Genomic DNA, 17,672 nt, shown 5'->3' on the forward strand with positions numbered 1-17,672 from the left:
CTGAACTGTGGGGACAAAGATACGAAAGGTGGATAGATTTAGATCAAAGGCAGGTACATGTTCAATCAGGGATTGTAGAGAGCAAAGTGTGTCCGTGTTTTGGTGGTCATAAACCTTTCCTCTCTCTCTCTCTTTCTCGCTTTCTCTCTTTCTCTCTCTCTCTCTTTCGATTCATCTATCCCTCGTCTTTCTCGTTGGTGGTGAACCTCCTCGGTGCTTGCACGGAAACGTCGAAAATAATTCCTTTGTCGGTCGTCCACACGACGACGACGGATATACGCGAATGGCTAGGCTCTATTGTTTCGCTTCCGGAGTGTCGTCGGCGTTCTGCTTGTTGTTCGATCGACAGTCGATTAAGTGACCTCTTGGTTGGCGGCTACTAGGCTGGCCCCTGGGCTAGATGAGGGCGAGCTTTGGGGGACAGCAACCGCCCGTAAAATGCCCGCTGGCGGCCTCCCGTTCACGCTTGCGGCGGCCCTGGCGTTCTGCAGCCTAATTGGAGAAACGCAATTCGTTCATGTAGATCCATTTTACCTCGCCCCGCTATTGCGAATGTGCATACATGACACTGAATGACCAAGCACTCTGAGGAACACGTCAACTACGTAAACAAACGAGCGCATCTAAAGTCAGTGGTTTGTCCGCAATTAACACGTTGCTCGAGAATCAGTATCGAAACATACTTCGACGCGTCTTCGATTCCCCGATCATCTCGCGATCCCAGTTTTGCGTTAACGCGAGAAGTTATTCCGTTTCGAGCGTCGACGAACGATTCGCGATGTTTTGCTACTGTGCGTTCGCAAGAAGTTGTCCATAGGTCTGCCTATTCGTCGTTTCGGCCAATAGCGCGCCATTAGCCAACTTCTCGCGGACGCACAGTAGACGTAAGGTGATATCGAACGAAGATTGATGAATTTGTGGACTTGTAACAGGCGTGTCGAACTTAATTTGGCCCCAAGAGTAAATTTTGCATTTTATTACCACTATATTGCTATTTTATAGATAGGAATAGTTATCTTAGCGTGTCCCAGAAAATATTGCATCGCTATAGTTACTTTGTATATGTATCAAAACATTTAAAACAAACTCTTACATGTACTCGTATCTGATTAAATCTCTTTTTAATATTAACACTGGCTTTTATCTATTAGTCATTTTCTGTAGGACAAAAGGGAGCTATGTTTTTATTAGCGAACAGGTGGTTTTATAAATTGAGATCTTCCTGGCCCTTGATTATTTAATTTCAGGGACCATGACTGTTATTTTTGGTCCGTGTTCAATCTGTACAACAATGCTCAATCCTTAATGTACACTTTTACTAAATACGCATGAGAAATCTATCAATACTTATTGAATGTACAGGATGTAAACAAAATATATTTGTAGCGAGATTCAGGCATGAATTGAAACGTCTGGTTTCTTGGAGGTTTGAAAATTGCAGACGCTTCCAGTCAGCCTAGAAAACCGCAGCAAGTATTCTCTTTGGCAGACCTGGACTTTAATTTTAATCGAGCATAATAAAATATGGATATCTCTCAAAGACTTATTCAACAAACCACTTAATAGTTTTATTTCAGTCGTACAATATACCAGAAAAATTCACACGACAACCTGTTCAACGCGTTATCACTATGAAATACTTGAAATTACAAATACACATGGCCGACTAGGTTTATATATTACACAAATTTCTTTCAATCTATGAGAATGCATAATGTAGCTGTATTTCAAATCACAGTTACATTAAAAATGCCCAGATCTGCTCTTCACATTCTGAACGCACACGTCGTACACGTAAACTCAATCAACGGTTTCGCCTGCAAGAGCGACGTCGTTAAAAAAAAAATACTTCCCCGTCAATCGTCGAGCAACGCGATAATTGAAGAATCTCGTCTCGTCTCTATGACAAGCTCCGTATGTGAACACTGTTGCATGGACTGATACTCCGTAACACGATTAGAACATTTAAAAAACAGGAAAGACACAAAGCACCGGTCGCATTCCGTAATAAAACACAGAGACTAATCTCGTGGATGGTTCCGATTCTTATATATTCTTTTGTTTTCCCGTTCTTCCCGGAGAAGCGATCGATATCGAGTCGTTAGTTTGGTGTCGTGAAACAGGGTGCACTGATCGTCCTGGTGAAAGCGAAAGAGCGAGTATATCCTCACGGGATAAGAGTTTACGAGGGAGCGATAAACGAGCAGTGTTTGCCGCGCGACAATCGCCCTACTTGTTTTTCGTTACTTACCGGTCGTGAATCGTCCCACGACAAGCTGCATTAGTACACACAGAAGAGGGAGACTTTAGAACTTTTAGATGTCTTTCGTACGATAAGCCTTTCGTGTGCTAACAAGAAGTCTACATAACTAATAATGCGTGCACACCGTTGCAACAGGAAATGCAATTATGTGCACCGGCCGGACACTAACTTGATTTTCGACTGTCGCATGAATTGCTGTATTTTCCTGGCCGCCTGATGTGCCGCCTGCTGATGGACAGCCTGCTGCCTCGAGCTGCCCGAGCCTGGACGCGAACGATAATTCCGGTAGTTACTTTGTATCACCAGCGCGGCCTTCGTAGCTTGTCTGCGAAAAGGTAAAATTGGAGCACACCGTGAAATAAAACCGCCTCGAAGGACACGCTCTGGGAATGCGCTAGTACATTCGTGGTAACGGACGAGCCAAAAAGAAGCGGGGCAACGGTGCTGGTGGGTGAGGAAGGTAAAGCTTTCATCTCAAACAAAAGTCGTATTAATTTAATGCCAGGTTAATTTTGTATTCGGTACGCCACGTCCGGAGGTAAGGAACTTCCTAAAGTTTTCGAATTATTTACGATGCCAATTAAAAGTTCCCTCCCCCCCAAGAGGCGGACAGAACGAACTTCGGTGAAATCCGTCCGATTCAACTGGATCGTTAAATTGGCCCCACCACGGTTACGCCCCTGTCCTACCGCTTTATTAATTGCCGCTTATTAAAACTAACGTCCCAACTCGCGAAACACTGACGAGAATTTAACGGTTCCGACCGTGCCCGGAACAGATCGATGCGACCCGTGACCCGTGCACGAAGATGCTTTGGAAGGACAATGGCTCGATGGACGCCATTTTCGGTAAGTTACTCGAGAAGACTTTTACGCGATACGCTTCTCCGCGTTTCGATAAATCACGAAACAATAATTCGTTTTCAGTAATAATTAATGAAAAACGAGTTTCTTCTCATTTACAGTGAATAGCCATTATAGTGTACGAATATAAGTGGGAGTAACTGTACGAGAAACTGTAAACCAATATCTATCTTCCATATTCGCCATTAACCTATCGTGAGTTCGATTAACGATATATGGCTATAAACAATCTGATTATTACAACTATTGTCCAATTTCTTATACCAGAGTGGTTTCGATTGGGAATTTGTGTTTATTAGAACACCATCTGTCAATTTATTTCCTATTACCAGTCTCTATGGTATAAATTTAATCAGAAGCTAAATGTAACTTGATTTATAGAGGATTATAAGGTCCATACTACGGTTTAATAGTTTGACGTAAGAACTCTAAGTTGGTCCAAAACCAAAGTATGCTGTATCAGCCTTACCGAGACTGTTCCTTGGTGGTTCACACTGTGCAAATAAATATTGAGATCTGAACAGACCCTTAACCGCCCTTCTCCAACGAATACCGAAACCGTTCGTTCCTGAATAGTATCATTTTTATAGCGTGGTCAGGATAGGAAGAGGATCCGGGATGAAAGAAAACGGCCGCGTGGTGTTAAGCTAGAAACCGATTACCTATAATAAGCGTACTGTTTATGTCGACGATAATATTGCTGGATGAGAACAGCGGCGTGTCTCTCGGCTTCCTCCTGCCTCTGGCGGCCCTTGTAATTTCTGTAGGCTTTCTGGATCATTCTGGCGGCATGGTACAGCTCCCTTTGCTCCCGATCGGAGAGAGTGAGCCTGCTCAGATCCGCCTCGCTACCGTCGCCGGCTCCGTTACCGCCACCTGTCACACTCCCGCATATTCCTGATCCCATCACGTTACCGTACTTCCGGTCGCCGCCGGTCGAGTAGTATTGACCGTTGTGGCCGTTGCTGCTGTCCAGTTGCAGCTGCAGCTGCAGGAATTCGCAGAAATCGGCCGTGGTGGGCGGCGGCGACGGAGAGTCGGGCGTCAGGCAACTGCTGGATGGACTCGAGGGGCTGGCGTCGGCGTCTACGTCTGATACCGACGCTGCGCCTCCGCTGCAGTCGCGATACGACTCGAACAGTTCTCCGGAATCGAGGGGCTGCAACCACCGTAACAACGACGGAATTAATTTTCGCAGACCAACGAGGACAGCTGCACGGATCATTGTCAAACTGGTTTAAAAGCGTGATCAACTTCTTTGTTAAAAAAAAAAACAATTTTACATTTTTGAAGTTAACGACGTTAACTAAGAAATCACGTGAGCCCTCGAGCAGCCTCGGAAATCGAGACGCTAAATTGAACGAATCAGATGTTGTCGAGTGATCGTTAAGCAAGGGTCGAACGCTTGCGAGAAAGACGAGAGCGTAGCCCTCTGGTGGCGAGTATGGCCAAAAAACACTTACCATTTGTTCCATCAGAGCGTCCTCCAGTGGCGACAAGGGCGGTGCCGGGGGAGGTGGCGAGGAAGAAGACGGGGAATCGCCTTCCGCTCTCTTGATCCTTTCCGGTAGCGCCGCTATAATTTGCTCAGCCAATGTCAGCACCCTTGCGTCTTCCTCCCCTATAAAAAGGAATCACCACCCTAGCCAAACTCGAAAAAGGTGTTTACGGGACCGGCGAAATCACATCGATCACAACACCGAGGTTTTGTTTTAAAAAGCCGTGAACGCATATTTTTTTTTTTTGTTTGTTTTCAGTTGTTTTTTTTGTTTTTTTTTTTTTTAGTTTTCTATGGTGAACCAAATCTGAACGTTAATCGATTATTTTCAGCACGATGCGGAGAGAGAGAGATATCTCTGTACGACACGAATCGAATCGTCGTCGACGTTTATTCTCCGCTTGTCGGAAGCTGTTCCGTGGCGCTACGTGTGCAACCGACTCGTGGTTAATCCGACAGGCGTTTCCGGATTCGGTGTACACGAGTTTTCTCGCAAGTGCGTGTTCTCTTAGCTCTCCAATTTTCACGGGCATATCCGCGAGCCGGAGACGGGACCGTCGGGTACCTCTCTCGAGGAACTGTGTCGGCAGCCGATAATAGGCGGCTAAGAAAGGTTTAGACGTTACACAGCAATCATCCAACACCCAGCAGTTACGAAGGCCAAGCAACACCAATACTGCTTTTAAGCTGCAAGAGTTCAGAGGAGTTAGAGGACAGCGAGCCTGGACCGATCCCGGTCGTCTCGTACGCATAGACAGAGAGAACAGAGAAACGGAACAAACAAAAAGAACTTTCGTGTGTGTACGGTGTTATGTGTGGTGTGTACATGTGGTGTGTGAAACAGAGAAAGAGACAGAGAACAGAGTTTATGGGACGCAGTTTTAGCTAGGAACACTACGGATTCGCAGCACGCGCAGTAATGTTTATCTAGGCCGATGAATCTATTTAAGTGTACATTAGAAAACAGACAGAGTTACGAATAGTTACAGATAGACAGGCAGACAGACAGACAAATAGAAGGGGAAACGAGGAAGGTACGGACCTACAGTCTCCTGAGGGGTCGGAGCGCTCTCCATTCCCTGCTCGCTGAGGGCTAATGACGAGTCATCCTCTTGCAACAATTCCATGTTGTCCAGCAGCGGCGAGCCACCTGTGTTTTTCGATAAACCCCTTAATTGCTACGTTTCCTGATTATGTTACGCTCGCATGTCTTACGGCCTTTTACTCTAAATTCTTACGGGTTGGCTGGGTTGGCGGGGCGTGGGGGGGAGGGATGGTCAAGGGGATTCATGGCGCGGGGGGTGTAGTGGCTGGGGGGACGCTGTGATTTACGTGTGGACGTGAATGTATGTGCGTGTATTTACGGAAGAGGGCAGTATAATAGCAAACGAGACTAACACAACGCCAGATCGAGACCGCTGTCTTGAGATGGCCTCCTAGGGCTAGGGCTGGCCGGTCGCAAGAAAAGCCTCTCGTCTTGCCTTCTGGCTTCGAGTCGATTTAATTCTTCCGCGATCGCCGTGTGACCGTTCTCCGCCGCTAACTCGGTCGCGCTTCTATTCTGGCAATCCCTCACGCGAAGCGCCATCGCGTTCCATCTGCGGAAACAGAGAAACATTCGCAAAGCCATACCGGTGATGGACGCCACGTTCATCGTTCCTTCGTGACTAAAGCTACGGTCGACTCTGTTTTTATTTCTCGCTGTCGTACGCAGAGTCTGAAGCAGCCTCGGGGATCAAGAGGCATTAACCCTGTGCGCATCCCCCATCCCGCTTTTATCGAATTAGGAACGTCCCAATGGATTTGCTTTCTTTGCGTAACGGTAAGAAGAACGAATATGTCCCCGTTATGACTGAATTAGTGGCGTACTGGAGATAAAAGCACGTGAAAATACGCCTGTAATAACGTTCAGATGCTTGAAAACATGCAAAAACACTGTTGTTTTACGGAGAAACGGAGAATGCTGTCGCTTCTATTGAATTAGTAGCTGCGTGCTGATACCCTAAAGCTTACGCTCCTTTTTCGTACCACGCCTTTAAGCAATTTAGACCTAGAACCGATTCAAGAACATCCCGTACAAGACTCGATCAAATTCGATCGATCCTGCGTTACACTTCAGACGTCTGCTTCGTGCTCCCGTATAAATTCATCTACTTGAACGGCCCAAGGAAACCAGTCCTGATCGATGCATACCTATACAATATCCTGGCAGTATCTGCGTGTCCCGCGGCACAAGCCCAAGCCAGTGGCGTAAGGCCAGCACTATCCTGCCTCAGGGCATCAACTTCAGCATCTAATACGCTACTAGGATTTTCCGCTCTCCAGTGAAGGAGAGCGCAGGCTAACCTGGAGTAGCCCAATCCGGCGGCCAAATGCAACAGAGTAGGGCCGCCGGATTGTAACGGTTCCGCTCCGGTTCGCCACGGACGGACAACAGCATCCTGGAACCCAACAAAATAACATCCGTTTAACGTCGAGAATCTCGATGGGTGTCAAGCAACCACTTGTCTCTGGGTGTTACTGACCTGACAATACGCGACTAGTCGCTCTTCCAAGTGAGCCGCGGGTGACGGTGGACCAGGTCCTTGCAGACGAGACTCCACGTCCGCCAAACGATCCAAGAGCGCTCTCTCTGGACTCGGTTCGGTCGTCGGTGCTCTACGGTACTCGAAAGCAACGCTGTCGGAGACAACGAACCCGTCACACGCAACCTGAAGAGACGCTATTCCCGGAGCATGAGCAGGACAACGGCAACGCAACACGCCTGGTTGCACCAAACAGGCTTCCACCGGTTCGGCATCGAACAACACCGAATACGATTGTGAATTACTGCCACCTGTCCAGGGGCCAGCAACCAGAACCTGCGACAGGGTACAAAATACCGTCATTACGGAATTTACTAAGCAACTTCGTGTTGTATACTTTTAAAATTACTATTTGCCGTCGTGAAAGATCGACACTCTAACACGTTCACTGTCCATGGCCCATACATGGGTCATATCACTGTACTGTTGGAGACGCCGCTGAGAAACCGGACAGTGAACGTGTTAATAGTCGAAAAGATATAATTGCAAAATCACACGAGAATCCTTCGATAGGCTTGCGAACAAATATTCTCAAATTTGGAAACTTATAATAAATATTTTTCAACGCATCTTGTATACTGTTTCTAATAATACTTCTATCGCTCGAAAGACAATATAACAAAGAACGAATCTATTTGCATCCAAACTAGACTAGTAAAATTATAAAATGGCGGCTTGCTGTTGCAGAAAGTAGCGTAAGTGATGATAGCGGGAGGAAAGAAAAGAAAAAGGGGAGCGTCTTGTCCTGGGACGAGTGCTTGCAAGAGAGGTACGGGTCGAGGGCAGCCCTCTGCCGGCGAGCGCGGGAAGCGCGTACCTTAACACCACCCTCGGTGTAACTCCACTCCGGACTATATTCCGCAATATGGACGGTTGTTCCAGGATGACATCCCACGTCGTTATCGGATCCGCCTCTCTCCTCGGCCTTCGTTTGTTCAGCTTCGAAGTCGTGCAGCTCCGGCAGATCGCCGAACACGTCGAACGCGTCCAGATTTACCAGAACGTCGTCCGACGAGTCGATGAAATCCATTGGATTGATCATGCTGTTGTCCGCCGGTGAAGGGGACGGAGACGGGGGCACCATGTTCGCGGATAACGTTCGCTGAATGTCCTCTTGACTTAAATCCAAGGTCTCGGCGAAATCGGTGACCTCGGAGCCAGCGCCACCGATCGGCAACGTTTGCACCGCGGAACGATCCATGCTTTCCTGAGCGTCGATCTCCTGCTGGGTCTGTTGTTCCCTGTCGACGCTCGTCTGCTGCACGATCTGTTGTTCCGTGACCTGTTGCATCTCCACTTGTTGGCTCTGTTGCTGTTGTTGTTGCTGCTGCTGCTGTTGCTGTTGCTGCTGCTGCTGCTGCTGTTGTTGCTGTTGCTGCTGCTGCTGATGATGATACGGTTGACTGTTGAGTATCAAAAGACCGCCGCCGCCTTGGATCTGTTGCAAACTTAACACTAGTGGAGCCGGCTGTTGGCTTTGAGTCGTGTGGGAATGTCTTGAGTATACGCGAGGAGCCGGTGAAGCTGTCGTTGACGATTGCTGACCTCCGGTAGTCGAGGAAACCTAACCACCAACAGAGAAGCAATCGTTAAGAAAGGAACGTTCCTCTGTAAATATCGAGCGCTCGTGATTCGTTACCTGATTGTCCGGTGTTAGTCTCCTAGGTGCAAGCTGAGTGCTGGTTGTGGAGGAAGTGGAGTTCGCGCGCTGTCTGTCCAACAGTTGCGAAACTATCATGTCGACGGAATGATTCGAGTGTTGTGTGAGATGAGGATTGTTCGGATCGTCATCTCCACCGAGGAACATGGGTCTGAGTTGAGAAACCAGCTCGTCGCGCGTCCACTCTTTCTTGTCTGGCGGCAGTGCGAGACACGGTGGCAGCGCCGCTAACTTTGCATCACCGTCCGGATAAGGAACGTTTAAGTAGTGAACGAGAACGACGTCTGGGTTCTGCAGTAGCCAATAACATCGCCGATGAAACGTCGGAAGGATCGCCGAGTGCACGTAACAGCCGTAGATGCACTCGCCACCCTGGACCTGCGACACCACCGAGAACAAATCTCACTCTGACGACGCTCCAGCCCGATTTAAATACACCCTTTCGGGCGTAAACTAAACCAGGAAGCTACCTTCAGTTTCATGTGATCCTCTCGTGTAGTTTTGCCGTCTTTTCTTTTCTTCCAGCAATAACCGTCCCGCCGGTAACGGACTTTCTTTCTCGAGTACAGTAACATCGAACCACTGCGCGGTCGCACCTTCACCTCCCGACTTTGCCATTCCGCGTGCCTTTGGAAACTTATCAAGATGGCGGCGATTTCCTGCCAACAAGATCGCAACCTTTTAATCGAACGACCTCGGATCCCCGCGCAGGACGATTCTGCAAACTGGAATTTCTCAGACACGAATTTCTAAGACTAATTTGTCCACCTTCCTGAATTTTTTCTTCGAAACTGCGTACGATTTCGAGGGTATGTCTATTCACCAAAAATGATTGTAATTGACCCTCGCAACTAAAAATAATTTTTTCAGAGCAATTTGAAATTTTTTTTTCCGTCGAAAAATTTCAGACCTTCTCGAATTTGTTTCTCGAAACTGCGTACGATTTCGAGGGTATGTCTATTCACCAAAAATGATTGCAATTGACCCCCACAAGTAAAAATAATTTTTTCAGAGCAATTTGAAATTTTTTTTTCCGTCGAAAAATTTCAAACCTTCTCGAATTTTTTTCTAGAAACTGGGAAAGAATTCGGGGGTATGTATATTCACCAAAAATGATTGCAATTGACCCCCGCAACTAAAAATAATTTTTTTAGAACGACTTAAAAATTTTTCTTTTGGCCGAAAAATTTAGGCACCTACTCCCCGTCGATTTTCCTTACAAATTCGTTTTTCATTTTTAATATATTTGTTCGACGCCCTATGGAAATGTTGTGTAATACTTTTTTATAGGTACCCATGAGCACTACTTCAGAAAAAAATTTCGTTGAAATATATTTACTATTGTAGAAGTTATGGCCATTTGAAAATCGGACCATATCTATGGGGTTTTTGTCACTTTACGGGGTAAAGGAACAATTTTTCGAACATTTTTAGATTCTCTACTCATTCTTCATCAAAATACACGTAATTTGCATTTTGAAACATTAAAATCCTCCAATCCGTTCAGAAGTTATGATGTTTTAAACATACTCATGAAATTTCAGGGGAATGAATCAATGTATGGTCAGACATTGCATTTTCGGTAAAGAATTTTTTTCTCGAAAGTGCGTAGGATTTCGAGGGTATGTTTATTCACCAAAAATGATTGTAATTGACCCCCGCAACCAAAAATAATTTTTTTATAACGATTAAAAATTTTTTGATTTCGTCGAAAAATCCGTCCATCTTCAGAATTTTTTTTCTCGAAACTCCGTAGGATTTCGGAGGTATTCCTATTAATAACAAATGATTGTAATCGATTACTGCAACTAAAAATAATTTTTTTAGAACGATTTGAAAATTTTTGATTTCGTCGAAAAATTTGCCCATCTTCAGAATTTTTTTTCTCGAAACTCCGTAGGATTTCGGAGGTATTCCTATTCACAAAAAATGATTGTAATCGATCCTTACAACTAAAAATAATTTTTTTAGATCGATTTGAAAATTTTTGATTTCGTCGAAAAATTTGTCCATCTTCAGAATTTTTTTCTCGGAACTGCGTAGGAATTCGGAGGTATTCCTATTTATAAAAAATGATTGTAATCGATCCCTGCAACTAAAAATAATTTTTTTAGAACGATTTGAAAATTTTTGATTTCGTCAAAAAATTTGTCCATCTTCAGAATTTTTTTCTCGAAACTGCGTAGGATTTCGGAGGTATTCCTATTAATAAAAAATGATTGTAATCGATCCTTGTAACTAAAAATAATTTTTCCAGAACGATTTCTAAGTAGCAATTGTCTAGACAGCAGTACCCCCTTAAGGCAACTGTTCGCTACAACGAATATTGACAACATTTTTTTCTAACCGTTAAAGTGCAGTGACTTTCGAGTCCTTTTCATCCATAGAGCGGTCGTGTTTCATTTTATTTTATATTCCCGTTACGTCACGGTGCGCGACACACTTAGAAACTGCAACCGGAAACTCCTCGAGATGACGAAGATAAGGCAACGTCGAGGGAGGGAAGTGGGATACACGGATTCGAGGGAACATACAGACGCTCTTCAGGCAGCCTCGCTGACATCTGCCATTTCCGTGGATTTCGCTTACTTTTGCAAATCGTGCTGATACATCTACGATCCACCCCTCCGATCCCCGTGTTCGCGGGGCCGAGGGACTCGCGCAAAATATTCGCATACATTTTCGCCGACTACGTTAAGGGATTCCTCGCATTGGAGTTCCCGCTACTGTCGGGACGCATGCAAAACACGGAAAGAAATATGAATCGCAAACTCGTCCGTACGTGGAAAATCACCCACGGAGATCGTTTATTATCCGCGAACCTTTCTCGTTGTACGCGGATAAAAGAATATTCGCGGGGACTTTAAATAATACGTCGCGTACCCCGAGAGCGTCTAGTGAAAGCCACGTAACAGATTCCACGATTTATCCGCAGTAAACGTTCAAGAAGGCACATTTGGAACGCCGTTGGTAATTTTAAATATTGGTTTTGGCAACTAAGTAATCGCGGATTTTTTTAATAAAATAAGTGACAATTTTTTCGTGGAACAAAATAACTCTATTCAGCAAAGTTCATTTTTAACGATGACCTTTTGCCATCTTTCATGCACAAAAGTTATGGTTTTTTTTAGCAAAAAACTGAACCAAGTGTGATTTGATATCGTCATCGTTATTAAAATTTTTGGCCTTGCATTATCATGGTGGAACACTATATCTTTACGATTTACCAATTCTGGTCGCTTTTCTTGAATTGTCTCGACTCGATTCCAATTTTAAAAAACAAAAACGACCGCCTCTAATTCCGAGTTTCGTCGAAGATATTTTGCGAATGTAACCAGCGGTTTCGAAAATGCTTCAACGTTCAATCTCCAGGCGACTCACCCTCGCAGAATGTAAGCAGAGTTCGATCTATAACGTGTTCCAGCAACAAATCGATCCCGCGCTTTCGCGAAAGCGTTTCAGCTTGAGGCGAAAACGCGAAGAATAACGCTCGGCGTTCGTTTCCTTAGTATTTACGTACCACTAATAATAGTAACTCGGTTATTATACGGTCCTTCATCGATTTTCAGCGCGAAGAACCGACCGGTACGATTCCGGAACGTGACAGTGCACCGAGGGGCGAGCTAGGAAGCGGGGAAAACGAGTTGTCGGGAAACGGGGGAAAAAGAAAAGGAAGAAAATATGAGAAATATAATTACCGGCGAACAGATTTCGCGTGGTTAATCGTGACACGTCGTTCTCCGCGCCGAGATTGCACCCTTGCACGACTCGACATGCAACCGCCAGCGCGAGAAAGGGGTGGATAGATGGAGAAACAGAGGAGGGGAAAAAACGTGCACGGGGAATAAGAGAAAGAATTCGGTCGTATAAATATTCGAAGAACGGTACGAGAGATGGTTATCCGTCGTTTCCATCGACGACAGAACGGAGAAAAGCAGCCTCTCCGGTTGCAAAAAATTGAACACTTGTCGGGGGAGGGGGGACGGGGTGGAAATAAGTAAGCGTACACGGCCAGAAACGGCGTTGCACGCGATCTGACGTGGGTAAATGCAAATCGAACGCCAAACTGCGGGCTGATTCGACTAACCATGGAAAGGTGGCTGGCGGCAATAAAATTCTACCGGCGTTGATATAAAGTTCAAGTCGTACTCGCGTGTCGCCTTCGTTTGGGAAATCGCTGCCAATCGGCTCGACGCGGCGCAACGATTCCTCCGGGCCAACCGTTACACGGAATTTATTTCGTTCCAACGGGGAACCTTCGTCCTACGAAATAATTCGGGGGATAACGGTGCTCGTATAAGAGAATTTATATATTTTATATTAGCGTTCGAGAGAAAATGTAATGATAACTCTGGATTCAGGTGATTCGATCTCATATTTCATAGATACTAATGAGGCTCGAAATTTTTGATATTGAAATTTCCTCGTTCAAAAATCAGGTTTACAAATTGCAATTGAATTATAAGCCTCAATATTAATTCTATTTTATTGTATGCACGTTTTTATATTGTATACTATATATTGTTTATCTATAGGCACTATTCCCTACCTCGTCTGTAAAAATATCATATTTTATTTTGTAAATAAGCAACATCGAGGAGCAGAATACCAAATGTATAATCGGTTTGGTAAGCTTCCATTCTTCCGTAAACCTACTTTACCTGCTTTTGTTTATTAATTTATGTTCATCGACGTTTCCTGCCAATATTTTTCGCGAAAGTTTGCCAGTCGTTTTCGCGCGATATAATAGGAATGTCTCCGACGCCATATCGAGAATAGCGCAGATACCACGAAGCAATCGAAGCTACACGGCCGCAATGGCCGAGGAATTTCTCGTACGTTTTCCTCTGACAGACAGTCCCTGATTGGGAGGTCGCGCGTTTGGCAAGCGAAACCCACAAATCGCACATTTCAAATGAGGTATGGTAAGATCGCGCTCGCTTGCGGCGATGTCGCATTACAGGGACGAATCCTGTTTGGTGTTTAGGGGTTGAGGGTGGCGTGTGTTTCCTCTCCAACCGCGTAACGAAATTAGCGGAAAGAGCGACGCAAGAATACGCGATTCGAAGCAATACTCTGGCTTTAGAGCATCACAGAGAATATTGGGTCTCGTCCAAGATAATTAACGATTTTCTTCGTTCCGTTAGTAATTGTAAAGGAATGCAATATCATGATCTTTCACCAACCCGCTCAAGAAGCGCGCCTTCGATCGACAAAAGCGATGGTTCAACGGAGCAAAATTTGGAAAATATGTTAGAGATATATTGCGTTCCCAGCAACGACGCGAAAGACTTTCGAAACGACGCTCTAAAAATAAACGAAACCAACAATGAACATGCAACGAGCTCAGGATATATTTTTGCAAGCGATACAGAAAGTGCTTTCGAAAAAATATATGTTAATACATATGCTGTATTTCACTTCTCGTGCTCGCCAACAGAGGGCTACGCTCGACCTTTCTTTCTCACAAGCTCTCGATCGACCACTCAATGTCTTGATCTCTAATGCAGGCCTGGGTTAGTTAAAGTTAAAATTTTAGCAATTTGTCGTCATTATTGAAAATAAAATTAAAATTCACGTGACACATTCCATATAAGAAATCATATTCACTCTTCGCAGAAACTAAATGAATTTACTTTCAGATCTTTACATTAGAAATAAGCAAATCACAGTTCACGCGTATATATCGCAATTTTTAAATCCAATTATATTGTTGAACCCCACGATGTAACTCGAGACACATTCAAGAAGAATAAGTTCAACTAAAATGAAAATTTCAGTGACCTATCGCAAGTACTGAAAATAAAATTATATTACATATTCACTGTTAAATTAATTTACCTTGAAATCAGAAGTAAGAACGACTTATATTCGTCGAACCTCAGGAGGAACTCGAGGGGCGCGAAGAATAGTTTCCTCGAAAAGGGAATTAAGGATCCAAGAGGTCGAATGCAACGCGAGCTAATGTACGTTCGAATAAAATTATCGGGAATCCCCCCGCCGCGTTCCCGGAAGATAATCGTCGAAGAAAGGCCAACGGAAGAGAAAGAACGAGGAAAGAGGAAATAAGAGGAATGGAGTGTGGTTCAGAGTGCTTAATAACTTTGCACCGTTCCCGAGGGTGGGCCTTGGAGACTCCAAAGGTTCTCCAGCGAACGTGGCCTGGATATAAATATTCTTAACGAGGGATGGATGAGAGAACGAGACCGAGATGGGTAACTGGAGTGGCTGGAAAGGGGGGGGAGACGGAATAAGAGCCCACGTAAGGCACCGCGGCCATTAGAGCTGGCGAGCGCCGACAACGGGGCTAGATAAAGCCAGACCGCCTGTGTTCCATTGATTTACAACTGGTTAATTGATCATTTGCATTCTGTCGGGAGATAGATCGCGACCAGAAACTAGAACTTTCCGACCCCGACTTTCGCCCGTGAATTCGCAAACACCTCTGTCCCTTCGTTCGTTACGAAGTCAGGGCGCTGATCAATGGCAGAAAAGGTCGGAGGTAGACCCACCATCGGGTATTATCTCTCGCCGTACCCGGTGCTGGCTAGTTCCTCGTCTCCTCGATCGAAAATAACAACCGACCCGGACGAGAAATCACGAAACGGAATTATTATATTTGTCTGTCGTGTTAATAGCTTCCTCGACCGGCCGTATCTTAATTCAATCGGCCCTCTCCCAACCTCCTCGTCCCCCGCGGCGATCGCGAATTTTCCCCACGCGAGAACGACCCGCGTTAAAATTGATTTTCCACGCGTTTACCGTATTTCGTAACGTGCCAGACACGAAATGGGTCAGGCAACGCGGGGAATAGTTTAGCTTGAAAGATGGCGTCTGACAGTGCATATCGTTACGTTGCGTGCAAGGTCGGGTTCCGTGCAACGCCAGTCAGACTCTCGAAAAATTTTTGGCGTGATACGAGACTCCCCCCTCCCTGGTAATTGCGTACGTAATGTTCTCAAGTTCGTGTTGCTCGAGCCCCGTTCCTCGGTCTCCGCTTTCTTTCTTTTTCTGTTTTGTTCTCTTCTTGCCTTCGTTCGTTCCTCGACGAATCGTTGCGCGCGGGAATTCGACGTCGCGACGAAGAAGGTCAGACCACCGTGCACTTCGAGCGCAGAATGTTATAGATCCTTCAAGATACGACGGAGAAGCCCATAGATTCCTGCATTCGGTTCAACGGATACGTAAACGAGACGTCTTCTGTCTCGTGTGTTGCCGGAAAGGATGTATTCCCCTTGATTTACGAATAGCGAAAGGACCGATAAATCGACCCTCCTTCCGACGACGCCCCCGAACGAAGATGGTGCGTCCTTTTCGACGCTTCCTGTTTACGACACACACACGACCGACGAATATTATCGTAAATCTATCATCGATATGAAAGCGATTTACTGGATTAACGGGCTGTTTCCCGTCGGTGTTGCCCGAATGCACAGAATTCTGCACGGTTTCTGGACGGTATCGTGCCCTTCTGGATCGGTAGATGGGACGGTTTAACCGAGCAGAAGTCTTGCGTAAAGTGGAACGCGGCGGTCGCGAACGGCCAGTGGAATAGTCTCGTTTAGAGTCAGACTACTGGAAGTTGCGCGCAATGGTCATCGTAACAGTCAATGTAAACTTTTACGACAACTTTTGCGACAATCCGATGGGAAAAAATGTCGCGAAATTCGGTAACTTTCTATTTTGTTTATTTATTTGCTCATTTCTGGCTTCGTAGCAGATGGTGGAGGAACAAATTCAAAGACCTACGATGATTTTTAAGTGACCCTGAGCTTAGAAATCGATAAGAAATTGTTAAAGAAACGAGATTCTTTCTTTAGCGTGATTGAAGGGCGAATGCAGGATCATTTTGATCAGCTACGACGATGCAAAGTCAAAAATAGTACTAATTTTCTATCGAATATATAGGTACTTGGATATTTGTACTGTTGCTATTTATTGTGGATGTACCTTCGAAATGAGACAAAAATCTGTTAAGCATTCCTGTTCATAAGAAATGTATTGCAATAAAAAGCGAAATTCGATGAAGAAAAATACTTTTTACTAGATCAGACCTGTTAGTTATATTATTCCTGCACAAATTCGCCAAGATAACCGTATTCCTAATGTAAATACTTCTATAGTCGCTAATAAATTAATTTTTTACTTAATCATTCTATAGATATACACAATCAATAAACAAAACATAAACTGTTACTGAACAACCGATTCAGTCTGCATCATAAATACCAAAATAGAACGCTATTATATATTTCATTAACAAAATTGACGTAAAACGAAACCTACGAAAATTCGAAGGTTAATTTACACTGTAATTTGAGTTTATTTAACGATTAATCAATGATATCGCGCCTGATACCATCTCGTTCGAATTTCCAATGAAACAATGGATAACATTTTTCAAAATATAGTCGAATATCACCAACAACGGAAAGTTATCGTTCGGAATTGCGGTGAAATATTTCGAGCATCATATACGTTCGAACGTTGGATTATTGAAACAGATCCCGGCAATATTTCAACAAGCTGCTAGAATAGATAGAGCTAATAAAGTATTCTGACGGTTATAGAGAGCGGACAAGTGCTCTCGAAGTACTTGGTGAACGCAGAGCGTCTCTAGTAGTACGTGGCGCTATTCGATCAGACGGGGAAAAGCGACGGGAACACGCGATGGAAGAATGTCAACATCATACCGAAAATTCCTGTCAACGACGTCAAAACATACTTGCCGGTTCCCTCGGTCTGACAAGTGCATAACGATGCGAAAACAGTTTGACAAGCGACGACACCGGGGCAAAGAAGT

General features: G+C 44.9%; 1 protein-coding gene across 1 annotated transcript in view; it reads right to left on the reverse strand.

The window, feature by feature from the left end:
• Positions 1–17,672, reverse strand: part of LOC122404471 (calmodulin-binding transcription activator 2) — a 79,604-nt gene continuing 61,932 nt past the window's right edge. Inside the window, exons 5-16 of the mRNA XM_043408435.1 lie at positions 9,340–9,528; positions 8,849–9,247; positions 8,027–8,773; positions 7,150–7,485; positions 6,818–7,065; positions 6,023–6,222; positions 5,667–5,774; positions 4,590–4,747; positions 3,789–4,285; positions 2,433–2,588; positions 2,252–2,276; positions 1–492 (exon numbers count right to left, since the gene is read on the reverse strand). Coding sequence (XP_043264370.1) covers positions 397–492; positions 2,252–2,276; positions 2,433–2,588; positions 3,789–4,285; positions 4,590–4,747; positions 5,667–5,774; positions 6,023–6,222; positions 6,818–7,065; positions 7,150–7,485; positions 8,027–8,773; positions 8,849–9,247; positions 9,340–9,528 — 3,159 coding nt within the window. The 3' untranslated portion in view covers positions 1–396. The remainder of the gene's footprint in view (positions 493–2,251; positions 2,277–2,432; positions 2,589–3,788; positions 4,286–4,589; positions 4,748–5,666; positions 5,775–6,022; positions 6,223–6,817; positions 7,066–7,149; positions 7,486–8,026; positions 8,774–8,848; positions 9,248–9,339; positions 9,529–17,672) is intronic.

Source organism: Colletes gigas, unplaced genomic scaffold (assembly GCF_013123115.1).
Source record: "Colletes gigas isolate AHSC1104 unplaced genomic scaffold, ASM1312311v1 Colletes_gigas_Sc00003, whole genome shotgun sequence".
Lineage (NCBI taxonomy): Eukaryota > Metazoa > Arthropoda > Insecta > Hymenoptera > Colletidae > Colletes > Colletes gigas.